Below are 27,647 nucleotides of genomic sequence, written 5' to 3'. Positions count from 1 at the left end.
CAGAGGTAAGGATGAATTTTTCCTCCAGAGGGTGGTGAATCTGTGGAATGCTCTGCCACAGCCTGTAGAGGAGGTCAGGTCCGTGAGTATGTTTAAGGCAGAAGTTGATTGTTTCCCGATTGGTCAGGGCATCAAAAGATATGGCGAGAAGGCAGGTGTATGGGGTTGAGTGGGATCTGGAATCAGCTATGATGGGCTGAATGGCCTAATTCCATTCATATGTCTTGTGGTCTTATAAAGTGAAATGCATCGCTTGTGCTAACAACCAAGGATGTACTCGGGCAACCCACAAGTTATCCATGGACATTGTGGGACCAAGTTGGATAGATGAAAGTACTGATTGTCCAAATGAATGGTAGACTGGACCCGAGGAGTCGAATGACTCCTTGTTATTCCCATGTACAAGGTCGAAACCTCAAGAACAAATGAAATGGAAGCAAGAAGCAGCCAAATTTTGGATCCGACAGAAAGTTTAACAGAGCAGTGGCAATTGGAATTCAATCCCAACCACTGAGAGGTGGTGCATTTTGGGAAGGCAATCAAGGAAACAACACATAAACACAAGTGATTCTGCAGATGCTGGAAATCCAGATTTACAGACACAGACAAACAGCTCAGCAGGTCAGGCAGCACCTATGGCGAGGAATACAGATCAAAGGACTTCTTTCACCCAGATGATGGCCCTCCAGCAGCACTTGAGGCCTGGCTCTGAGTGAGTCACTAAGAACAGCGTGAAATCCGGAGAGTCCTCTGCCATGCAGCTGCTCAAATTGAACCATGACAAAGGCCCATGCATCTTCCTCCACACTCCCACCGTCCACTAAGAGGTGAGCATTCATCTGGCAGCTTGTTCCATGTTCAGAACACCCCTGTGTGAAAAAGTTGCCCCTCGGGTTTATAGTAAATTACTGCCTTTCAGGCCGAGACCCTTCTTCAGGACTGGAAAGGAAGGGGGAAGATCACAGAATAAGGTGATAAGGGGAGGGCAACATGAACAAGCTAAAATAGGGGTACCCAACCTTTTTTATGCCAAGGATCCCTACCATTAACCAAGGGGTCTGAGAACCCCTGAGCTAGAAGGTGAGAGGTGAGGCTAGCTGGGTAGGGAGAAAGGGAATGTAGTAAGAAACTGGGAGGTGATAGGTGGAAAAGGTAAAGGGCTGGAGAAAAGGAATCTGATGGAAGAGGAGAGTGGACCATGAGAAAAGGGGAAGGAAGAGCGACACCAGAGAGAGGTGATAGACAGGTGAACAGAAAAGGTAAGGGGAGGGGGCAGGGTGCAGAAACGAAGGCAAGAGAAGGAGCAGGGGAAAAAATTTGCTGGAAGTTGGAGAAATCGATGTTCATGGCATCAGCTTGGAGGCTACCCAAGGTGTTGCTCCTCCAGCCTGAGAGTGGCCTCATTGTGGCAGAAGAGAAGGCCGTGGATCGACACATCAGAACTGGAATGGGGATTGGAATTGAAATGGATGGCCACCGGGGATTCCTGCAGTCTGCAAATGGATCAAAGGTGCTCGACAAAGCAGTCCCCCAATCTATGTCCGGTCTCAAGAGACTGAATAGTGAGCACCGGACACAGTAGATGACACCAACAATTTGCAGGTGAAATGTTGTCTCATTTCGAAGGACTGCTTGAGGCCCTGTCTGGAGGTAAGAGAGGAGGTGAATGGGCTGGTGTAGCAATTCTACTGTGAGGAAGACGAATGGGAAGGGACAAATGGACACTGGAATCATGAAGGGAGCGCTCACTGCAGAAAGCGTAGAGTGCAGTGGTGGTGGAGGTAAAGATGTGTTTGATCCCATTGGGTCCCATTGGAAATGGTGGAAGTTGTGGACACAACACAGTCATTTTCCCAGGGAAGAGGTACTGAAAATAAGAGGGCATTGGTTTAAGATCCAAGGCGAGAGATTTAAAAGGGACATCAGGGTCAGATACTTCACGCAAAGGGAATAGGTTGCCAGAAATAGTGGTTGACTCAGGCACATTAACAATGTAACACACACAGAATGTTGGAGGAACTCAGCAGGTCAGGCAGCATCTCTGGAAAAGAGTAAACAGTCGATGTTTTGGGCCAGGACCCTACTTCAGGAGTGGGGGGAGGGGGGAAATGCCAGATTAAAAAGGTTGGAGGAGAGGAAAGAGGCTAGCTGGAAGATGATAGGTGAAGCCAAGTGGGTGGGAAAGGCCAAGGGCTGGAGAAGAAATAATCTGATAGGAGAAGAGCGTAGACATTAGAAGAAAGGGAGAGAGGAGGGTACTGAGGAAGAGGAGTTGGGAAATTTGTTCACTGGTAGGAGAAATCAAAGTTCATGCTATCAAGTTGGAGGGTACCCAGATGGAATATAAGGTGTTGCTCATCCAACCTGAGGCTGGCCTCTTTTAGGCACAAGAGGAGGCCATGGACTAACACGACAGAATGGGAATTGGAGTTAAAATGTTTGGCCACTGGGAAGTCACCAATGTTTTGGATGGTGTGGAGGTCTCACTAATGATCACTTCTAACCAAAACTGACCTAGTTTTTTTTGTTCTCTGTTCTTTCTTGTAAAAAAAACTGTACAATTTACGTTTATGTTTTTCCTGTGAACGCTGCTTGTCTGATGCTCTGTCCCTGTCATGCTGCTTCAAGTAAGTTTTTCATTGCATCTGTGCACACACGGACTTGTGCACAGGATAATAAACTTATTTTGTATTCGTCTAAGCAAATAATTAATAAAAATACTGAAAAAGACAATTAACTCAAATTTCGTCTTTGAAGATGTAGAATCTCGAAATCCAAATCTAAGATTTTGTCACACACCTTATACACTTTTCCGTAGCCTCCTTTACCCAGCCTGGTGATTAGTTCAAATTCAGTCATGCACCGAGATGTCTGTTCTTGAAAGAGTGGTTCCTCTATTCTGATCAAAAATCAAAATGCAGACCATCAATTCTCAGAGCTCTAGTTAATGCATTCTGTACAATGTTTACAACTGGGAGGTGAGCATTGCTGGTAGGGTGAGTGTGCTTGGTTTCCCTAATCGTCCTGTTGTCTAAGACTATGGGTGACGCCAGTCTTGTGCCAAGGTGGACAGAAGGTCTCTGATGAATCAATTGGGTTTCTTACAGTAGCCCATAGAACTCTAATTGTGTTGTAAGCCGTTTAACACAGAACATAACACCACAGTACAGGCTCTTTAGCCCACAATCCTCTGCTGACCTTTTAGCCTACTCCAAGATGAATCTAACCCTTCCACCTCTATTTTCATATCTTAAATATCCATAACCTATCTGCCTCTACCATTACCCATACCAGGGTGTTCCTAGCATCCACAATTCTCTTTGTAAAAGAAAACCTTTGACATCCCCCCTGTAATTTCCTCCAAATCACCTTAAAATTATGGCCCTCTTGTACTAGCTTTTCAGGCATAAACTATTACAAAACTGTAGCGAACAGCAAACCCAATCCTAATGGAGGGTCTTGGCCTGAAACTTCCACTGTTTATTCTGATCTACAGAGGCTGCCTGACTTACTGAGTTCCTCCAGCATTGTGTTTGTGTTATATTTAATAGCAAAGGGTTCTACAACTAATCCTACTAAGCTATGGCTTCAGTTGATGAAACTAGATGCTAGCCCATAGACGATTTTTATTAATTGCAATACTTTAGATCCAGGTTTGTTTTTAAATTTAAAAAAAGTTAGATGTTCAAGATGCCCATGACAGGATTTGAACTCATTTGCTGGATCCAGTAAATCTCTACTGTCCTACAGATATAGTTGGCCAACATTCTGACTGATTCTATCACAGCCCGGTATGGAGGCTCCTCTGCACTGCATCGAAAGAGGCTGCAGAAGGCTGTAGTCTCAGCTAGCTCCATAACTGGCACAACCCCCCCCCCCCCCACCCCCCCACCATCAAGGACATCTTCAAGAGGTGGTGCTTCATGAAGGTTGCATTCATCATTAAGGAGCCTCACCATTCGGGACATGCCCTCTTCTCATCAGGAGCCCGAAGACCTAAACAGTGATGCAGAAGCAGCTGCCATCCCTCCACCATCAATGGTGCCTGAACATGACCTCATCATTCCTATTTTTGCGCTGTTTATATATATTTGCAAATTATAATAATTGTATGTCTTCGCACTGTACTGCTGCCACAAAAACAACAAATTTCACATCAATCACACTCATCGATTCAGGAACAGCTTCTTCCCCCTCTGCTATCCGATTTCTGAGTGGACAATGAACCCATGAACTCTAACTCACTATTTAAATTTAACTATGTAATACAGTATATATATTCTTACTGTAATTCACTCTATGTTTCTATTATGTATTGCACTGTGCTGCTGCCACAAAGACAACAAATGTCATGACATATGCCAGTGATTTTAAACTGGACTCTGTGATTTAGACGTACCTGCAGGGGACTTGGGGATGGACATCTCCATTGGTACCACATCCCTAGAAGACAAAAGCAACCAGTTTCTGTGGTGATGCAAACAGCCCACCTCATGACAAGTGCTGAATTTATTTATTTATTGAGATACATTGCAGAATAGGCCCTTCCAACCCTTTGAGCCATGCCGCTCAGCAAACCCCGATCGTAGGACAATTTAAAGTGTCCAACTAACCTACCAACTGGTACACCTTTGGACTGTGGGAGGAAAGCCAAGCACCCGGAGGAAACCCACATGGCGACACGGAGAACGTACAAACTCCTTACAGGCAGCAGCGAGAATATGTCCCACAAATTCCAACGAAAGTTTATCATTTCTCAGTGAAATTCCCTAACTGCATCCTCCTTCAGTTATCCAACCACAGAACTATAGATGAAAAGTGTAAGGGACAACACACTCAATCTCTTCAATAACCCAATAATCTACTGTACTTCATTCAGTATGAGCTCTCTGGAAAAACATTGGGGTTTTTATTTGGGGAACACAATGATGTTGCTGCTTGTAATTTTTAAAGGGGTAACGGGCACGAGGAGTTCAGCATAGCATTCCACCTGCAGCGTGGATAACACCCCTCCCAAGCTCCTGATTTATCATCAGCACTGGGTAACTCACTGCTAGCTTCTATAATGGGCTGTAGTTCAGGAGCAGCACAGCCTTCCTTCCCGATATCAGAATGCTGTGATTTCAATTCCTCACTCCGGAAACAATACAATTCTGGTCACAATACTGCAGCACTGATTCACTACAATGGAGAATACTTCAAGGATGTTGCAAGAACTGGAGAATTGTAGCTATTAAGAAAGATTTATCACAGAACGTACAACAGTACAGCATAGTACAGGCTGTTTGGCTCATGATGTTGTGCTGACCTTTTAACCTACACCAAAATTAATCGAACCTTCCGTCCACCTTAATCCTCCATTTTTTTTAATCATCCATGTGCCTGTCTAGGAGTCCCTTAAATGTCCCTAATGTATCTGCCTCCACCACCACCCCTGGCAGCATGTTCCACGTAACCACATCCCTCTGTGTAAAAAAACAGCTCCGACATCCCCCCTATAATTTCCTCCAATCACCATAAATTATGCCGCTTATATTAACCACCTCCACCTTGGGGAAAAGTCTTTGCCAGTCCACTTGATCTATGCCTCATATCATCTTATACCTCTCTATCAAGTCACCTATGATTCTCTTTTACTCTAAAGGAAAAGCCCCAGCTCACTCAACCTTTCCTCATAAGACAAGCTCTCTCTAATGCACCCTCTCTAAAGCTTCCACATCTTTCCTCTAATTTTATAGACTAGGCTTGTTTTCTTTAGAACACAGGAGGCTGAGAGGAGAGGTAAATGAGGCGTGTAACATTATCACTACTCGCTACCATCAGGAAGGAGGTACAGGAGCATCAGGACAAGGATGCCTAACTGGGTAACAGCTCCTTCCCTCCGGCTGAGAGACTAATGAACACCCTGCCACTTGTCACCAAGGCAGCGAGCTGCTTACTGTTTACCTGTACTGTGAACTGCATGTAGCTTGAATTATATTTTATTAACTTATTTACAGAAATATTTTGCTTTATGTTGTGTGGGTGCCCCTGTCGTCTGGAGTAAAGTTGTTTAGTTTGGTTGTATATATGTAATCAGATGACAATAAACTTGAACTTGAATTTGAATTATGGCGGGTCCAGAGATTTGAGGAGGAGAATCTACGCTAGGGAAATAAAGAATATCACACAGATACATACAGACTACTCGCAATCAGAGGAACACTCATAGAGAAAGGAATATAGAGGGAGAGAGGAAGATAAACACATAAAGGAAGAACAAGGGTTACTGCCTCATTGCTCCAATATCTCTTGGGTACTGCCTATATGCTATCTGCATGCTCTCCCCATAACTGTAACTCTCACCGGCCCTGGCATCACGTTCCCATGCACTCACCACTGTGTAAAAAACCTCCCTCTGACATCCCCTTATACTTTCAACCCATCACCTTAAAACTATGACCTCTCATATCAGCCGTTTCCACCCTGGGAAAAGGGTGCTGCTGTTAATTCTATCTGAGCTTCTTATTTTACACACCCCTATCAAGTCACCTCTCACCCTCCTTCAGTCCAAAGAGAAAAGTACTTCCACCGCCCCCCCCCCCCCCCCCAAGAGCTCCAGTTCCCTCCATGTCCCAAAGCCATGCCAGTACAGGTTTCCCCCGCTATCTGAAGGTGGAGTGTTCTTATGAAACCGTTTGTAAGCTGAAATGTCGTAAAGCAAAGAAGCAATTACCATTAATCTATATGGGAAAATTCTTTCAGCGTTGCCAGACCCAAAAAATAACCTACCAAATCATACCAAATAACACATAAAACCTAAAATAACACAAACATGTAGTAAAAGCAGGAATGATATGATAATACCCAGCCTATATAAAGTAGAAATATTGTATATACGGTGTAGTTTCACTTATGAAAATTGGGAAGACAGCGAGCCAAAATCGATTTGGAGAAAAAAAATCAGCACATATACCTATGCACACGTACACGCACGCGCACACAACTGCCCGCACAAGGCTTCACGGTCATGGTAGTCTTTCTCGGGGTAAACACACATATAAAGCGGGTGTCTTTTTCTCGTAAAAGCGAAAATCCTCTTTGGTTACTGAAAACGGGTACTAATGTAGGTCTTTCACAACAGTGAGCTGTCGTAAAGCAAACGTTCGAAAAACGGGGGGCACCTGTAGGTGATTTGGTTGTTGTACATTGCCCTTCCTTGGTAGGATGTGGGGAAAGCAGGTGGGAAGGTAGGGGGGATAAAATTGATAAGTGTAAAAGGTAGGTGGATTCAGTGAGCTGAAGCGGCTGTTTCCTTGCTAGATGTCCCCAAGGTAACGGACTCACCTGTACACACAAACCATTGCTTGCCACCCGCAGTAGGTTTTTAAAGGCCTGATGGTGCTGCAGCCTCACGGTGCTGAACTCATCACTAAAGGTGACTGGGGAAATCAGGTGCACCTCCGCAAACTTCTGACACAACACTGCATGGGTAGAAATGCAACAGATGTATCAGCAGGGTAAATTCCAGAAATGCAGTAAACCTCAGAGATCGGCTAGGGAATTTCCCTTAGCACATACAGACATGCAATAAAACTCTGATAATCAATGGTCAACACCTGGCTGACAGGGTTCAGTTTGCCATTCTGTCTTTAAACTCACCATTTTAATTGGAAAACTTATCATTCGTTTTATTTATTTAGAGATGCAGCACAAAACAAACCCTCCAGGCCCTTCGAGCCACAACAGCTACCAACCCCGATTAATCACTGAACAATTCCCAATGACCAATTAACCTACTAATTGGTACATCTTTTAACTATGGGATGAAACAGGAGGACTCGGAGAATACATACACATTCCACAGGGAACAGATAGACTGCTTACAGATAACATCAGAATTGAACTCTGAACTCCGACACCCTGAGCTGTAATAGTGTCATGTTATCACACCACTATTTGGAAGTGTGTTAAGGTTCTAATAAGAAAACATCCAACAGCCCTCCTCTGAGACAGGAAGGCTCTGCAACAGGGAAGCAAAACTATCCCACACATCACTGGCACCAGCCTGCCCGCTATCAAGGACATATATACAGAAAGGTGCCAGAAAAGGGCCAGTGACATCATGAAGGATCCCACCCACTTGGCTCATGGACTGTTAGCCCCACTCCCATCACAGAGGAGAGTACATAACATCCGCACCAGGACCGCCAGACTCAAAATCAGTTACTTTCCCCAAGAAGTAGGGCTAATCAGTATTCCACCCACTAACCCACATCTCCACATCCCCAGCCACCACCACTTTATCATTTCCTGTTAGTCACGTTATGTACAGACAATCCTGTGCCTGGCATCACTTTATGAATAAACAATCAATCTATGTACATAAGCTATCTTATTTATTTAGATTTATTGATTTACTGTGTTCTTTTTACTATTATTGTGATCTGTATCTGATTGTGGTTTTTTTTATGCTGCATCAGATCCAGAGTAACAATTATTTTGTCCTCCTTTACTCTTGTGTACTGGAAGTTACATTAAACAATCTTGAACAGTAGACAGCTGGCAGCACCAAATCCTGAAAATGCCAGAATTATCAGAGTTCTACAGAAGGAAAGATTATAAAAATGGGAAGATTAACTTTATTTTTCTCCAAGTACATTGAAAGATAAGGTGAAATACATCGTCTGTGTCCACAGTTAACATAGTTCAACGATGTGCTGGGGCAGCCTGCAAGTGAACCTAAACCTAAACTGTAAGAATTCTTGGACTGTGGGAGGAAACCCACGCGGTCACGGGGAGGAAACCCACTAGGTCACGGGGAGGAAACCCACGAGGTCACTGGGAGGAAACCCACGCGGTCACTGGGAGGAAACCCACGCGGTCACGGGGAGGGAACCCAATAGGTCACGGGGAGGGAACCCACTAGGTCACGGGGAGGGAACCCACGCGGTCACGGGGAGGAAACACACGCGGTCACGGGGAGGAAACCCACGCGGTCACTGGGAGGAAACCCACGAGGTCACGGGGAGGAAACCCACGCGGTCACGGGGAGGAAACCCACTCGGTCACGGGGAGGAAACCCACGCGGTCACTGGGAGGAAACCCACGCGGTCACGGGGAGGAAACCCACTCGGTCACGGGGAGGAAACCCACGCGGTCACGGGGAGGAAACCCACGCGGTCACGGGGAGGAAACCCACGCGGTCACGGGGAGGGAACCCACGCGGTCACGGGGAGGGAACCCACGCGGTCACGGGGAGGGAACCCACGCGGTCACGCGGAGGGAACACACGCGGTCACGGGGAGGGAACCCACGCGGTCACTGGGAGGAAACACACGCGGTCACGGGGAGGAAACCCACGCGGTCACTGGGAGGGAACCCACTAGGTCACGGGGAGGGAACCCACGCGGTCACGGGGAGGAAACCCACGCGGTCACGGGGAGGAAACCCACGCGGTCACGGGGAGGAAACCCACGCGGTCACGGGGAGGGAACCCACGCGGTCACGCGGAGGGAACACACGCGGTCACGGGGAGGGAACCCACGCGGTCACTGGGAGGAAACACACGCGGTCACGGGGAGGGAACCCACGCGGTCACTGGGAGGGAACCCACGCGGTCACGGGGAGGGAACCCACGCGGTCACGGGGAGGGAACCCACGCGGTCACGGGGAGGGAACCCACGCGGTCACGGGGAGGGAACCCACGCGGTCACGGGGAGGGAACCCACGCGGTCACGGGGAGGGAACCCACGCGGTCACGGGGAGGGAACCCACGCGGTCACGGGGAGGGAACCCACGCGGTCACGGGGAGGACTCCCACGCGGTCACGGGGAGGACTCCCACGCGGTCACGGGGAGGAAACCCACGCGGTCACGGGGAGGGAACCCACTAGGTCACGGGGAGGGAACCCACGCGGTCACGGGGAGGAAACCCACGCGGTCACGGGGAGGAAACCCACGCGGTCACGGGGAGGAAACCCACGCAGTCACGGGGAGGAAACCCACGCAGTCACGGGGAGGAAACCCACTAGGTCACGGGGAGAACATACAAACTCCTTTCAGGCAGCCGCGGGAATTGAACCCAAATGACTGGATTTTTTTTTGAGTCATTGAATAATATAGTACGAAACGGGCCATTCTGTCCACCTCATTCTTGCCAGCCAAGGCATCTACCATAGGTGGTCCCATTTGCCTGCTTTTGCCCCATATCCTTCTAATCCTTTTCCTGTACCTGTAAAAATGTCTTTTTAGTGTTGTATCTCTCCCTACTTCTATCGCTTTCTCTGGCAGTTCGTTCCATATCTGCAGAATGACCGACTCTCAAGTTCCCCTTTAAATCTTTCCCCTCTCAACTTAAACCTGTACCCTTGCCTGGGACAGACACTGTAACCATACACCTTATCTTTGCCACTTATGATTTTACACAGCACTGCAAGATCACCTCTTGGCCTCACACTGTTTTCACATTCTAATCTATCACGGAAATTAATGGTTTCAGCCATTTCTGAAACGAAACTGGATTGATTCAGCAATTCTAATAATATCTAACATAGGAACAGAGGAATTCTGTTAACTCTTTACTCACTTCCACGGATACTGCCTGACCTGCTGAGCAATGTTCCCTTTAAGCTGCCTGGGTGTGCAGACGCGCAGTCCTGACGAAGGGTCTCGGCCCGAAACGTCGACAGCGCTTCTCTCTATAGATGCTGCCTGGCCTGCTGTGTTCCACCAGAAAGTAATGAGGTAGTGTTCATGGGTTCAATGTCCATTCAGAAATCTGATGGCAAAATCGTTGAATGTATGCCTTCAGGTTCTTGTACCACCTCCCTGATGGCAGCAATGAGAAGAGGGCTTATCCTGGATGATGGGGGGTCCTTAATGACGGATGCCACCTTTTCTTTTGTATGCTAATATTGAAATCTATGTTAATATTATTGTGAAATACTCTGTATTAATGAATATAATCCATAAATTTTCTAATAAGCATACCTTTACTTTGAAACATTTTAGAACTACAATGTACTTACATTGTAAATCCCGTATATCAGTGTTTCAAGTTACAACAGTTGCAAATTATAACAATAAACACAGAATGGAAATTGATCGTTCAAGCTTAGTAAACCACTGGCCCGCTGAACGCCAGTGCCATTTAAAGCACCATGCAGCTTTCAGGCTCTGTGAAAATTTCCTGCCCAGTCCACTGTCTAAAAAAAAATCAAAGAAATGTTGCTGCTCAGTTCCTCCGCAGCGTGTGTTTGTTACTCTGGATTTTCTGCATCTGCAGAATCTCTTGTGTTTCAGATTAGGAGTGGAATGGAGAATTATTAGCAGCAGCAAAGAGCACTGAGGTGTCAGGAAACTGTTTGACAAAATGTTCATCCAATTCACATTTACTTTCTTCCTTCAAGAGGAGATCGTGTTGTAAACACCAAATACAAAACACACTAACAGAGGAAGTTCAAGTAAATTGCTGCTTCACCTGGAAAGGACTATTTGGGTCCCTGGGTGTTGGGGAGGGATCAGGGTGCTGTCTGCTGTTCTTGAATGGGAAATGGCCTGAAGAAGGGGATTCATACATAAACACAAGAGCTTCTGCAGATGCCAGAAATCCATACAAAATGCGGAACTCAGCAGGTGAGGGAGGATCTACGGAGAGGAATAAAGAGTCGATGCTTTGGGCCGACGCCGTTCATCATTGGTGGGAACAGAAGAGCCTTCCAGGCACTTGTAAAGGGAATGGTCCCTTCAATAGCCCAAAGGAAACCAAGTCTGGTGGTGGGATTGATGAAGTTGATGGAAATTGTTAAAGATGATCAATAAAGACCGTTGGGACGGAAGGCAAGGACTAGGGCAAGAAAATAGATGAGATGTGGTCAGGGACTCTATCAACTATAATAGGGGGAAAGATGTGGTTCAGGAAGAACAAAGACATCCCAGAAACATCCAGGGGGAAAGTTTTGTCAATGAAGCAAGTGTGAAGGAGACAGGAGAACTATAATAATAGAATGGAATTCTTAAAAGAGGCAGGTTAACAGGAAACGTAGTTGATTGAGGTGTGGAAGTCTCTGGGCTCCTGTTGGATGTTTATTCTGTTACGAATGAGGAGCAACTCTGATGGGCCGAAGGGTGCAAAGTCGCCCCCCCCCCCCCGGAGAATCGCAAATCGCTACTATTCCGATGCTGTTATCAAAGGAGATGAGAGAGACACAGGATAACAGAAAAGGCAGTTGTTATTGACAACGCAGGGATACACAAAAGTGGAATGTCTCCTTCTAACAAAAGTGGAACGGAACCACTGATTACTGCTATTGTCTCTTGGAGAAGGATTGTTTATTGAGTACTGTACTATTCATTGAAACCCCTCAGACGCACCAGGAGAGACGTTACGAGACTGGCGGGGGCTTGTGTGTGTGTGTCTACCCTTGCCTGGGTGACGAGTCCTCCACGGAACGGTCTAGCTAAAGGACGGAGACGGATCAAGATCGTAAAAGGAAAGTCGGCAAGTTACTCTCTCTCTCTCTCCAACAATTGCAACACAGTGAACAACAACTACTGCAGCCTGTATGAACTGAACTGAACTTTATATTTCCATCGGACAATTCATTATCCCCTAGACAACGATAGAGCTTATTTCTTATTGATTATTATTATACCCGCACTTTTAGGTTTAGTATTGATGACGTATATTATCTGTATATTTGCATTGATATTATTTTTGTGTATTTTCACTAATAAATACTGTTAAAAATAGTATCATCAGACTTCAATGGATACTCCTATCTTTGCTGGTAAGACACCCAGTTACGGGGTTCGTAACAATTCATATAGACAACATGCAGAACAATGTTTTTCACTGTATTTCAGTCTATGCAACAATAATACACCAATTATCAAAGGTGAGAGCAGGGTAGAAATTGGCAGCAAATTTCTCAGTTCTGTGTAATATGAAATCAATCAAGGGACATGGGAATAAAACAGAACAGTGTTGCCGTGGTAAATCAACTATAACCAAAACACCATAACATCTACATGGGGTGTTGTCACCAGAAAGCAGCATTCATCATCAAAGACCTCCACCATCCAGGCCATGCTCACTTCTCGCTGCTGCCATCGGGAAGGAGGTAGACTCCCTTAGATCGTACACCACGAGGTTCAGGAACAGTTATTATCCAACTATCAGGCTCATGAACCAGCGTGACTAACTTCACTTACAACTCTGAACTGATTTTATGATCTACAGACTCACTGTTAAGAACTCTTTACAGCTCACGTTGAGTATTTTTATTTGCACAATTTGTCTTCTTTTGCACACAGGTTATTTGTCAGTCTTTATGTATAGCTTTCCATAAATTCTGTTGTATTTCTTTATTTTATTATAAATACCTGCAAGAAAATTAATCTCAAGGTAGTATATGGTATTATGTACATTCTGAGATAATAAATTAACTTTGAACATACTGATGAATAGTAGCCCAGACTCAAAGAGCTCAATTCCTGTGCATACTTCCATGAAGTATGAGCCAAGACATGCCCTCTGCTCATTACCAACATCAGCGAGGAGCCTCACACACTCAGCGTTTTGGGAACAGTTTCTTCCTCCCTGTCATCAGACCTCTAAATGGACAATGAACCAACCATGGACACGACTGCACTATTTTTGCTCTCATTTCGCATTACCTATTTAATTTTATATATATATATATATATTCTTATTCAGAATCAGAATCAGGTTTATTATCACCGGCATGTGTCGTGAAATTAATTAACTTCGCAGCAGCAGTAGAATACAATGCATGATAATGTAGAAATAGAGAATAAACAAATAAATCAATCAATTACAGTAAATATACATGTATCAAATAGGTTAAAATCAGTGCAAAAACAAAAATAACATATATTTTTTAAAAAGTGAGGTAGTGTTCGTGGGTTCAATGTCCATTTAGGAATCATATGGCAGAAGGGAAGAAGCTGTTCCTAAATGGCTGAGCACATGCCTTCAAGTTTCTGTACCTCCTTCCCGACCATCTGATTACTGAAATTGATAGTATTTTTATGTACTGCATTGCTGCCGTCAAACTACAGCTTTCATGACATATGTCATTGATAGTAAACCCAATTCTGATTCTTGGGCATTGGTGTTTCCATACCAAGCTATGATGGAACCTGTCAGGATATTCTCTACCGTGCATCTATAGAAGCTTGTCACAGTTTTAAATGACATAATGGAACCGTGACCTCACAATCTACCTCGCTACATACAGCCTTGCAGCTTCGTGCCTGTCTACACTGCACTTTCTCTGTCACCGTAGCACTTTATTCTGCATTGTTACTGTTTTCTCTTGTACTACCTCTGTGCACTGATGGGATGGAATGATCTGTACAGATGGCATACAAGACAGGTTCCTCTCTGCACCTTAGTGCACGAGCATAATAATCAATTTACTGGACCAATTTAAACATTTACAGTCATTCTCATACACTTATAGACTTACTTACACACTGTCCTGCTGCCCCCTCTACAAGAAGCTAGACCCGAACCTAGTGTTAAAGTTGTATTACATAAAACAATGGAAGAAAATCAATTAAAGTAAAATCCTGAGCATTTCTTACAGTTCTTATTTTTTTCATATGTCAGTGATATTAAACCTGATCCTGATTCCTTAGCCTCTTCACCTTGCCACATATTTCTATGCATCACAGTACTTACACTTGAACAGCAGCACAGATTTGCGAGGATTTCTCTCGTACATGCAGCAGATATGTTCCAGAAGTGAGACCAAAACAAGCTGGTTGGGAATGGCCACCATGAAGTCCTTCAGTGTTGGAACCGTCCGTCTACAGTCCACCAGATCGCAACCCTCCAACAGATCGGATTCTACAGTTGGGAGTGGAAGGGGAGAACATTTAAACAGTCAAAACTATCCAGAAAATTAAGATGCAGTGTAACTACCGTCCACTGCAATTCATGACACTAAATAGATTTATTACTGTCACATGTACCAAAGTACAGTGAAAAGCTCATCTTACATGCTATCATACTGCACCTCTTCTCATTGCTATCATCAGGGCTTGAAGATACACACACAAATGTTAGGAACAGCTTCTTCCTCTCCATTACATATACAGTACAGTCGGCCCTCCTTACCTGCGGGGGATTGGTTCCGAGACCCTCCGTGGATAACCAAAAACGCGGTTGCTCAAGTCCCTTATTTAACCTGTCTCACTGCAGTGGTCTTTAGGACACAGCGGAACCCCGGACTTTGTTTAACATGTATCAGTGCAGTGGACATTAGGACCTGGCGGTGCAGCTCTGAATCTGCGGTGTTTCTGTTCACGAAAATAATCACGATCACGATTGAAAATAAGGTGGAAGTAATAAAGTGATTGGAAAGAGGTGAAATGCCATCGGTCATTGGAAAAGCATTAGGCTACAGTCAGTCAACGATCGGAACAATTTTAATGGAGCATGTGAAAGGCCCTGCCCCGATGAAAGCTACAATTATTACTAAGCAACGCAGTTGTTTAATTATTGAAATACGAATGTTTCTTAAGTGTTTTATATGTATAGAAAGGTAAAATATGTACTATATACTAAGAAAAACGTTTGACTAACTGATGCTAAATAATACCAGATGTACCTGTTCCGACCTCAAATCCAACTTAAAGACAGACTCAGGAATGGAACTCATTCATAACCCGGGGACTGCCTGTACTTTTAAGTCATTTCTAGATTACTTATAATACCTGATACAATGTAAATGCTATGGAAATAGTTGTTATACTGTATTGTTTAGGGAATAATGACAAGAAAAAATAGTCTGTATATGCTCAAACAACGAGTGCTGGAGAGAGAACTTCCGGGTTTTCCTGATCCGCGGCTGATTGAATCCACGCATGCGGAATCCACAGATAAGGAGGGCCAACTGTATACATACACACATATATTTCCTATTGTAATTTATAGTTTTCAATGTACAATTCCATCCATCATTAAGGACCTATAGCGGGGTGCTACGCGCAGCGCTGAAATTACGACACGGAGTCGATAAACTGCAACCACAGAATAAGTTTATTTCAAAAACACAGTCTTGCTTTAAAGCCTGTCTCCCCCACTCGATACTTCCAGAGGCACGTAACTGAAACTCCTTGAGGCTATCTACCTTTGTCTCTGGCTCTGGCTAATTGTCAGCCGGTTCGAGTGTGCTAGTGATTGGGTCGCCACAGACCCTCATCACGCATTACATGTCCTTCTCCAATTTCTACCATCGGGGAGGGGGAACAGGAGCCTGAAGACCAACACTCTCAGTTTCAGGAACAGCTTCATCCCCACCACCATCAGATTTCTGGATGGACAATGAATCCTTGAACTATTTTTCCCTCCATTTTTACACTACTGATTTAATTTAATCTTTTTATATATACTTATTGTAATTTATAGTTTTTGAAAATTATTTTATATTACAAAGTACTGCCACTGCAAAACAACAAATTTCACAACATATGCCAGCGGCACGGTAGCATAGTAGTTAGTATAACTCTTTACAGTACAGGTGACTCGGGTTCAATTCCCACCACAGACGTAAGGAGTTTGTACGTACCCACCGTGACCCACGTGGGTTTCCTCTGGGTGCTCCGGTCTCCTCCCACAGTCCAAAGGCACACAGGTTGGTAGGTTAATTGGTCTTTGTAAATTGTCCCATGAATAGGTTAGGATTAAATCAGGGGATTGATGGGCAATGTGACTCGAAAAGGCTTAGGGACTAATTCTGCGCTAAATCTCAATCAATATGTAAAAAACTAAATAAACAAACAAACAACACACACAAAATGCTGGAGGAACTCAGCAGGCCAGGCAGCATCTATGGAAAAGAGTACAGTTGACATTTTAGGCTGAGACCCTACAGCAGGAAGTACTGTAGATCTCGGCCCAAAACGCTGACTGTACTCTTTTCCATAGATGCTGCCTGGCCTGCTGCGTTCCTCCAGCATTTTGAGTATGGCGTTTGGATTTCCAGCATCTACAGATCTTCTCTTGTTTGTAAAACAAATAAACCTGATTCTGATTGAGTCCATTAATTCAGATTTATTTATTTATCACGTGTACATCAAAACATACAGGTAAATGCATCATTTGCATTAACAGCCAACATAACCCAAGGATGTGCTGTGGGCAGCCTGCAAAGAAGATGTTAGAGGCAAGTACTAGAGGGTAGTGGGTGAGTGGAACGCTCTGCCAAGGGTGATAGTAGAGGTAGGCACATGACTAATATTGAAGAGACTCTTAGATAGGCACATGGATGACAGAAAAATAAAGGGCTGTGTGGGAAGGAAGGGCGAGATGATCAACCTTAGAGTAGGTTAAAATGTCGAGACAACATTATTGGCCAAAAGGGCCTGCACGGTGCTCTATGTACAATCAGTGGCCACTATATTAGGTACACCCGCGCACCTGCCCATTAATCCAAATATCTAATCAGTCAATCATATGGCAGCAACTCAATATATAAAAGCATGCTGATATGGTTAAAAGATTCATTTGTTGTTCAGGTCAACATCAGAATGGGAAAGAAATGGGATCTAAGTGACTTTGACCGTAGAATGACTGTTGGTGCCAAATGGGATGGTTTGAGTATCTCAACACTGCTATCTTCTGGGTTTTTCACACACAACAGTCTCTAGAATTTACAGAAAATGGTACAAAAAAAATCCACTGAGCAGCATTTGTGTAGGTAAAAATGTCTTGTTAATGAGAGGGGTCAGAGGATAATGGCCAGACTGGTTTCAAGCTGACAGTAACTCAAATAACCACACATTACAACACTGATATGCAGAACAGCATCTCTGAATACACAACACATTGAACTCTGAAGTGGATGGGCAACAAGAAAAGCAAGCACACACACACACACACAGAGTTAAGTGGGGTGAGTATTGTATTCATCTCTGATCATCACATTTTGTAAGGATGTGAAGACATCAGGGAGGATCCAGAAAATATTCACGAGACAGGGAAAAAAATTACCTATTGTGCATATTTTCACTTACTCCACTGTTCATAAAGTCTTCCTGTGTTTATCCAATCCACCTCTTGAAATCCATTAGGACATCTGTGTTTTCTTTTAAATTCTCCTCTCTGTTACTTCTCCTAAAGCTGTAGTAACTACTCATCCTACCACTTTCATCTCGCTTCCTAACCCGTCCTGTGCAGGGGCAGAAGTTTAAATCTGGCAGTTTTTAGGCCACCTTGAACAGGTATATATCACCACTAAATACACCACAATGCAACTGGGGCAACACACTCTCAGGACAATTGTGCAACTGTGCGTCGGATTGCCTGTATATTTTACATACAACCAGTTTATGTACGTAAGTTCAACTTGTGTATTTATATTTCTTGTTTTTTTTTCAATTTTGTTCCTTGTGCTTATTGCGTTTTTTATGCCACATTGGATCTGGACTAACAATTATATCATTCTCCTTTATACTTATGTATCAACGAATGATAATAAACAGACCAGGACAATGCAGCCCCCAATTGTTACTGGCCAGCTTATACAGACCAGGACAATGTCGGACACTTTCAAGAGCTTTGGGGGGGGGGGGGGGGGGGCGGAGAAGAGTTTACCAGGCTGTTCCTCATTATTGCAACTCACCCTGATCACTCACCCAGATCCTATCCTTGCTTAGCTCAAAATTATATCACTGATGGGTCTACGTTGCTGAAAAGAAAGGTACACATCTCTGTAGTACCCATCACCAGCTGGGAGTTGAGGGATGTAAACAAGCAGACGTATGTTTATCATGGTCAGTACAGGCTGAAGTGCCTCTTCCTATATTGTATGGTTCCATTTTTCTCTGTCGCAGACCTTCAGGGTGTGCCAAAGCAGTTGAAATACAAGAATTGCACTGGTGAGGCCTCACCTTGAGTACTGTGAACAGTTTTGGGCCCCTCATCTTAGAAAAGATGTGCTGGCATTGGAGAGGGTCCAGAGGAAGTTCACAAGGATGATTTTAGGAATGAAAGGGTGATCATACAAGGAACGTTTGATGGCTCTGGATCTGTACTCGCTGGAATTCAGACGATGAGTGGGGGTCTCATTGAAACATTTTGAGTGTTGAAAGGCCTAGACAGAGTAGATGTGGAAAGGATATTTCCCTTGGTGGGAGAGTCTAGGACAAGAGGGCACAGCCTCAGGATAGAGCGGCATCCTTTCAAAACGAGATGTGAAGAAATTACTTTAGCTAAAGGGTGGTGAATTTGTGGAATTTGTTGCCACATGCATCTGTGGAAAACAGGTCGTTGGGTGTACTTCAGGCAGAGATTGGACATGGCATCAAAGGTTACAGGGAGAAGGTTGGAAACTGGGATTGAGGAGGAGAAAAAAAATCAGCCATTTTTGTATGGCGGAGCAGACTCGATGGGCCAGATGGCATAAAATTCTGCTCCTATGTCTTATGGTCTAAGATATAATTAGAAAGATAGAAAACCTACAGTACAATACAGGCCCGTCAGCCCACAAAGTTGTGCTGAACATGTCCCTACCTTAGAAACTACTAGGCTTACCTATAGCCCTCTATTTTACTAAGCACCCTGTACCTATCTAAAAGCCTCTTAAAAGACCCTATCATATCTGCCTCCACACCATTGTCAGCAGCCCATTCCACACACTCACCACTCTGAGTAAAAAACTTAACCCTGACATCTCCTCTGTACCTACTTCCCAGCACTTTAAACCTGTGTCCTCTTCTGGCAACCATTTCAGCTCTGGGAAAAAGCCTCTGACTATCCACACGATCAATGCCTGTCATCATTTTGTACACCTCTATCAAGTCACCTCTCATCCTCCTTCGCTCCAAGGAGAAAAGGCCGAGTTCACTCAACCTATTCTCATAAGACATGCTCCCCAATCCAGGCAACATCCTTGTAAATCTCCTCTGCACCCTTTCTACGGCTTCCACATCCTTCCTGTAGTGAGGCAACCAGAACTGAACACAGTACTCCAAGTGGGGTCTGACCAGGGTCCTATATAGTTGCAACATTACCTCTCGGCTCTTAAATTCAATTCCACGATTGATGAAGGCCAATACACCATACGCCTTCTTAACTACAGAGTAAACCTGCGCAGCTGCTTTGAGTGTCCTATGGACTCGGACCCCAAGATCCCTCTGATCCTCCGCACTGCCAGGAGTCTTACCATTAATACTATATCCTGCCATCATATTTGACCTACCAAAATGAACCACTGACGAAGGGTCTCGGCCTGAAATGTCGACAACGCTTCTCCCTATAGATGCTGCCTGGCCTGCTGTGTTCCACCAGCATTTTGTGTGTGTTGTTCAAATTTCCAGCATCTGCAGATTTCCTCGTGTTTGCACTTCACACTTATCTGGGTTGAACTCCATCTGCCACTTCTCAGCCCAGTTTTGCATCCTATCAATGTCCCGCTGTAACCTCTGACAGCCCTCCACACTGTCCACAACACCTCCAATCTTTGAGTCATCAGCAAACATACTAACCCATCCCTCCACTTCCTCATCCAGGTCATTTATATAAATCACGAAGAGTAGGGGTCCCAGAACAGATCCCTGAGGCACACCACTGGTGACCGACCTCCATGCAGAATGTGACCCGTCTACAACCACTCTTTGCCTTCTGTGGGCAAGCCAGTTCTAGATCCACAAAGCAATGTCCCCTTGGATCCCATGCCTCCTTACTTTCTCAGTAAGCCTTGCATGGGGTACCTTATCAAATGCCTTGCTGAAATCCACATACACTACATCTACTGCTCTGCCTTCATCAGTGTGTTCACACCCTCAAAAAGTTCAATCAGGCTCGTAAGGCACAACCTGCCCTTTACAAAGCCATGCTGACTACTCTTAATCATATTATACCTCTCCAAATGTTCATAAATCCTGTCTATCATTGAATTGCTTTCATTGTCAGTACAGGCATTGTAGCCCGAAGTACTGACTCACACATCTTTTCTGTCTCTCAACCGCAGGATGTGCCAAAGCAGTTGAAAGTCAACAACTACAGATACAAAGGTAGATTTGAGAAGCTGGAATTATTTTCTTTGGCAACTTTCAAGAACTCTTCATCCCATGTTCTCAACATTTACTGCTTGTTTATTATCTCTTCCTTTTTGTATTTGCAGTTTGTTGTCTTTTACACACCGGTTGAACGCCCAAGTTTGTGTGGTCTTTAACTGATTCTATTATGGTTATTGGATTTATTGAGTATGTCCACAAAGATGATGAATCGCAGGGTAGTATGGTGATAGATACGTACTTTGATAATAAAGTTACTTTGAACTTTGAATACAAAGAGGAAGATTTGATTGAAGAATGGAAAACAAAAAGGTTATTGAATAAAATGGACAGTGATATTGTTCACAGTGATAGGGGGAAATCAAAAACTAGAGATCATAGGTATAATGTAAAGTGGAAGAGAATTCAGAGTTCCATGATTTTGTTTTAATGACAACACGTGATCATATAACAGTACCAGACAAAAACAGGAACTTAAGGCTGATTTGTACTTCTGCATCGCATGTACGCCATAGGTACCGCGTACCCTACGCCGTAGGTGATGTGCACCTCCTCAAAAAAGTAACTCACACATCACGGCGATGCAGACTGCAACAACTGTGATTGGTCCGCTTGGAAGCATCACATTTCCAGTTGCTTCCTCTCCGCCATATCTGAACACCGATGCTAAATAGATGAACCAAATTGACCAATCTACCTGCCGACATGCAAAGATGCTTGAAATGCATTTCCTCGTCCATGTCTCTCACGAAGAAACTCAACACAGTGGCATAGAAACCCCACCACCAACTAGCGTTTTGGTGCACATGCTCGCTACGGCGTAGAGCCTACGCAAAAGTGAAGATCAGGGCTACGGCGTAGCCCATACGCAAGCCTTTAGTCCTGACACGACTCGTGCTGACCACAATACTAATTGAAAATCTGCCTTGGAATCTCCACTAGATATTTATCCAGATCTTTCCTTTCAAGATGATAACTGGGCGCCACAGTTAGCGCGACACTATTACAGTTTGGGCAGAGTTCAGAGTTCAATTCCCACCGCCATCTTGTACGTTCTCCCCACAACCACGTGGATTTTCTCCAGGTGCTCCAGTTTCCTCCCACACTCCAAAGATGTACCAGTTAGTACATCCTGTACTAATTATACAAGTACAATGAGTATTCCAATTGCTGTATTAACTGTACCAGTTAGGTGGTTAACCAGTCATTGCACATTGTCATCTGATTAGGCAAGATTTAAAGAGGTGGACTAAATATCCAATGGAATGAAAAGGCTGGAGGTGGAAAATCAAAACAAATTTATGCTGGAAGATGCACAATTCAATTTTTTTTTGTCACTTTTACAGTAAAATGTGTCATTTGAGCAGCAACCAACAATGTGTTGGGGGCAGCCCACAAGTAATGCCACTCATTCAGGCGTAAAACAAAAGGAAAGTTGTAATAAAAGTGCAAACGCACAGTAAAGGGGTTCTGGACCCTGGACCCTGGACCCGAAACGATTTCTTTCTCCACAGATAAGGTTTTAACGGTGATGGTGCTGGAAGAGTTGTTCTGGCAGAGAGCCAGCACAGCCCTAACGGGAAGAACGGTCTCTTTTCGTACTATTACCTGCCCAGCGGCAAACCTACTTTCTCCCCTCGAATGTTGGGGGGGAGCCGGTGAGGAAAGAGCGGTAGCCCCGGGCCACACATTGCATCAGGCCGGGTCCGCGGACCATCAGCTTACCGTCGAAAGCAGGCGAGCTGTCCTGCGGCAGGCTGAAAGCCAGTCTAGATCGGGGCTGCTCCCGTCCATGGCTGGTCTCCGATGGGAGCGAGAAGCAAGAATCCTTCGAACCGCGGGGTAAACACGCTTTCGCGCCGTTCGGCATGGGCAGAAAGAAACTACCTCCACTTCCCTATTCCAGTGGCACAGAGGACGCGGGTTGTCAATCACATGGTTAGCCCGCCCCCCGGCTGAGAGAGATGCGCTCGGAGAGGTGACTGGCTGTCAATCACTGGGTGAGACCGCCCCCGAGCTGAGAGGTATAGGCTGAGAGGGCTGAGTGGCTGTCAATCAGCTGCTCTCGGCGGGATGTGCGGGTGTCAATCACTGGGTGAGTCCGCTCCCGAGCTCAGTGGGCTGAGCGGCTGTCAATCACTGAATGAGTCCGGGGCGGGACAGTTCAGAGAGATGCGCTCGGCGAGATGTGCGGGTGTCAATCACTGGGTGAGTCCGCCCCCAGCTCAAAGAGATACTCTTTGATACACTGTACGCTCGGAGGCAGTGGGTGTTAATCATGGTGTGAACTTGGCTCCAAGCTTGGAAACAGACCAAAGAGGAACTTGGTTGAGCAGCATCAATGGAGTGAAATGTATTGATAGGCCCTTCATCCTGACTGGAAAGAATGAAGTCATAACTACATCTCACACTCAAGCAGGAAGAGAAGGGGAGTGTAAATCCTACCCTCTCAGATAGACATGTACTAAGTGGCGCGCACACACAAACATAGTGAGCCCATCCTTGACTTCAAGAGAGTCACATAAATGCATTAAATGGGGGAGTGAGAGAAAAGTACGGTAACAGAGAGAAACATACATTTAGGAAAAGTTTAAACCGATAAGGCCATATTTCTATAGACATACCGTGGAGAGCATTTTGCCTGGTAGTGTCATCGTCTGGTAGGGAAGCGCTAATGCATAGGATCGGAAAAAACTGCAGAGATTGTAAATTCAGCCAGCTTCCTCACGGACACGAGCTTCTTCACTATTGAGAGCATCTTCAAAAAGCCGGTAGTTGAAGAAGGCGGCATCCGCCGTGAACGTGTCTCAGCATCCAGGACAAGCCCTCTTCTCACTACTACCATCAGGGAAGCGATACAGGAGTCTGAATCATAAACACCAGAATGACTGTAGGTGACGGAAATCCACAGCAACACAAGTGGGATCTCAGCTCAAAACGTCGACTGTCTATTCATTCCATAGTCTGACCTGACCTGCTGAGTTCTTCCAGCATTTTGTACGTGTTGCACAAGAGCCTGAAGACCTACACTCAACACTCTACGAACACCTTCTTCCCTTTTTCTACCAGTTTCTGAACTGACCGTGAACCGCTGAACATTATCTCATTATTTCCGCACCCCTTTTGCACTACTTATTTAATTTTAATATATTATTGTAGACTATAGTATTTTCTGAAGTATTGAATACACTGCTGTCCCAAAACAATAAATGTTACGACACATGTGAGTGATAATAAACTAATTATGATTCCAATTCTGACGAGAGAGAATGACATATACATTCTTTGATAATAAATTGACTTTGACGCCTGAAGCTGAGAAAGATACGCTTTCTCCTTTCCTGCAGCGTTCTCATCCAGTCGACCATTGTTTGGTTGCAGTGCCCTAATCTGAACGGCGGCGATGGTAGAGAGCAGTTTCAACCTCCACTTCTCCACTCTTCACGCCGCCCGCCCTTCTCCAACTTTCTGCGGCGGCTGGTCGTATTCTCATCCCGGCGCTGGCGGCGCTGCTGAACATGTTTGGTTGCAGTGTCCTCAGTCCACCGACAGTGGCGCTAACAAACAGTCTACCCGCCGCTGAACTTCAGCGGCTGCTGGGTCGTGTTCTCCTCCACACGCTGGCGGCGCTGTCGAACAGCACCAGATCCCCGCGGTGTGTTGTGGGCCCCGGATGTGCTGATTGTGAGCTCGCTCCGTGTCGTAATCGGTCGGGGGGTGGGGGGGGAGGAGGCGGAAGGCTGCCGTCGCCGCCGCCGTCGTCGTGATGGAAACACCCGAGGTAGGTACCGGTGGGGGAAGGGGGGAGAGCAACTCCAATCAACCCCTCCTGCTCAGCCGCTAACCGAGGCCCAGCCCCCCGCGATCCCGGGCCTGCACCACCCTCCCCGCCGCTCTTCAGTTACCGGCCTCGCCGGCGACTCTCCTCCATGGTTACTGCGTCCCCCTTCCCCCTCGTGCTTCCAACCCACCCTCCCCTCCTCGCCTGACTGCTCCCCGGGAGATCCTGCTCTGCTCGCCTCAAACCCCAGTTGGTGGTGTAGGCCCCGAGCCGCATCTCCCTGCAGTTTTCCCCCACCCACCCCATCCACAGAGGAGAGGGGGCGGCTGGGCGCGCACGTGTGCGCGCTTGCGCGTGTTACCCCGCCGCCGCTTTGTCTTCCTTTTGCGCACCGAGAGGGTTTAATTTTGGAGATCTGGGTATAAAGGATCAGGGTATCACTCCCAGACTGTGCCCTTCAAGAGAGGAGGCTTTGCACGCCAGCACGGATGGGTGGATGCAGAGATAAAGTGGGGGGGGGGGCGAATTGGGGAGTAAAGGAAAGGTGTTGAACTAGTTGTAAGACACATCCCTTCCCTCGCTTGTCACCAGGGTAGGGTTAAATGTGTCTGCCTTTTTTTTTGAATGAATGAGTTGTGTAACAAGTCACACTTACAACCAGCCACACGTTTTACTAACCAGTAGCATCCGGGAGAGGGGTTTAAATAAAAGAATGGAGGTTTGTATCGAAAGAAGCGAGGATCTTTCCTGTAATCTGCTTCACTAAAAGCGGTTTTTTTTTCATTTTTGCGTAGACTTGTGTTTGTTTTTGATCATTTTTAATTAGCTGCATTGACAAATTAAATTGAATTTCTGCTTGTAACATTTTAGTTGAAAAATAGCACGTTTTACACTTGCAAATGCAGAAAAATGTAAACCCCGCCTCCGGTCATGGTTTATCTGATGGAACGTACTGTATAAAGTTATTTGCGATTTTTTTTGCTTGCAATTTCAGAATTACAATGGGACATAAGATTCTGGCATCAGAAAATTTAGTCCTTTTAAGGGCAGTATTGATTGGAAATAGGAAGGAGAGTATTGTTCACTTGGAAGTTACTAATTACTGGAAAAATGGGCTGAAAATTAGCAGCTAGAATTTAATGCAGACAAGTACAAGATGTTGCACTTTGGTTGGAGCAACCAGGGTAGGTCTTACACAGTTAATGGTGGGGCACTGAGGAGTGCCGTAGAACAAAGGCATCTGGAATACAGGGCTATAATTCATTATAGGGTCGACAGGAAAGATATCAATAAGATTGAGAGCTCAGAGCAAATTTAAAGAGATGTTGCTGGGACTTGAGGCCTGACATAGGAAAAAAGGATTTTATTCCCCTGGAATGTAGAGGTATATAAAATTATGAAGGATATAGATAGGGTGAATGCGAGCAGGTTTTTTCCCCACTGAGGTTGGGTGGGACTACAACCAGAGTTCATGAGTTAAGGGTGAAAGGTGAAAAGTTTAAGGTGAACATGGGGGAAATGTCTTCACTCACTGTTGTGAAAGTGTGGAATGAGCTGCCAGTACAAATAATCCATGCGAGCTTGATTTCAATGTTTAAGAGAAGTTCAGATAGATACATGGATGGCAGAGGTACGGAAGACTATGGTCCCAGTGATGCTCGATGGGAATAGGCAGTTCAAATAGGTTGGCATAGTCTAGATGGACCAAAGGACCTGTTTCTGTGCAAAACTTTTCTATGACTCTATGACCACTGTATGAAGCAATCTGTGCTGTAATATCTTGTCGGAATTGTCATATGACTTAACTTAAGAAACCACAAAAATACATGCCTTGAATGCAAATCAGCACACTTGCTCTTGAATGTCTATTACCCGTGTACTTGACTTCCAGTCCACCTATTTCATTTTTTACAGAGTACTGATAGATTTAACAATTGTGTTATTTTTAAATGACTGAATTTTATCAAAATTGTTGGTTTGCTTTCAACAAACACTTGGTGTACAGTTGGCTGTCCTTACACAGTCCAATTTGATTCTTACACTGATGTGTTGTTGATTGGCATAGTTTAGCAACTGCTATTGCAAAGATGAAGGGTAATTCTGGGTTGTCATTTCATCCAAGTCTTGTCAGGTAAGCCCACATTCCTGTGAATGAACTTGTAGCATGGTGATGTTTTTTGCATGTACTATCCAGGAGCTGTCATAGTTAGAAAACAGACAGTTACTTTCCAACTTTACTTACCAAGAACAAGGATTTACTAGAAATGAACTGTAATTTTTTCCCATTTTTGCTTGATTTCTGAGTATCTTTCCTGCCGTATTACTTCATATGGGTGCTTTAGAGTTGGCACGGTAGCGTAGTGGTTAGCATAGCACTTTATAGAGCCAGCTGTAAAATCAGGGTTCATTTCCTACTGCCATCGTTAAGGAGTTTGTATGTTCTCCCATAACCGCATATATATATCTCCACTGGGTGCTCCGGTTTCCTCCCACATTCCAAAGACATTAGAATTAGGGAGTTGTGGGTAAGTTATGTTGGTATTAGAAGTGTAGCGATACTTATGGGCTGTTCAACACAATCCTCACTATGTTGATTTGACGCAAAGTGCACTTCACTGTATGTTTTGATGTACATATGACAAATAAAACTGATCTGTTATTTTTGTTAAATATTGATTTCCTCTCTTTGAGGTTCAGATGAAATGTCATGGTTGAAAAGAAATCGATGAACTTTTACAATTTGCATAATACGAAACTGGGGCTGTAAACAGTCACCATATAAAGTGGTTGCTGTAGAAACTGATGAGCAGATTTGTTGATTTTCCAGTTCAGAATTA

At 44.9% G+C, this 27,647-nt stretch overlaps 2 protein-coding genes across 5 annotated transcripts in view; one reads left to right on the top strand and one right to left on the bottom strand.

Annotated features, from left to right (window-relative positions):
- eif2ak1 (eukaryotic translation initiation factor 2-alpha kinase 1) overlaps positions 1–22,970 on the bottom strand; it is a 55,573-nt gene extending 32,603 nt beyond the window's left edge. Inside the window, exons 1-5 of the mRNA XM_073060157.1 lie at positions 22,755–22,970; positions 14,689–14,856; positions 7,327–7,463; positions 4,400–4,443; positions 2,800–2,899 (exon numbers count right to left, since the gene is read on the bottom strand). Coding sequence (XP_072916258.1) covers positions 2,800–2,899; positions 4,400–4,443; positions 7,327–7,463; positions 14,689–14,856; positions 22,755–22,899 — 594 coding nt within the window. The 5' untranslated portion in view covers positions 22,900–22,970. The remainder of the gene's footprint in view (positions 1–2,799; positions 2,900–4,399; positions 4,444–7,326; positions 7,464–14,688; positions 14,857–22,754) is intronic.
- A 1,701-nt stretch (positions 22,971–24,671) lies between these two features.
- usp42 (ubiquitin specific peptidase 42) overlaps positions 24,672–27,647 on the top strand; it is an 86,262-nt gene continuing 83,286 nt past the window's right edge. For all 4 annotated transcript variants that reach the window (XM_073060153.1, XM_073060152.1, XM_073060151.1 and 1 more), the window contains exon 1: positions 24,672–24,810. The gene's annotated coding sequence lies outside the window, so the exon portion shown is untranslated. The remainder of the gene's footprint in view (positions 24,811–27,647) is intronic.

Source organism: Hemitrygon akajei, chromosome 11 (genome assembly GCF_048418815.1).
Source record: "Hemitrygon akajei chromosome 11, sHemAka1.3, whole genome shotgun sequence".
NCBI lineage: Eukaryota > Metazoa > Chordata > Chondrichthyes > Myliobatiformes > Dasyatidae > Hemitrygon > Hemitrygon akajei.
Note: the sequence above shows the minus strand (reverse complement) of the source record. Positions and strands in the feature narration are given on the sequence as shown.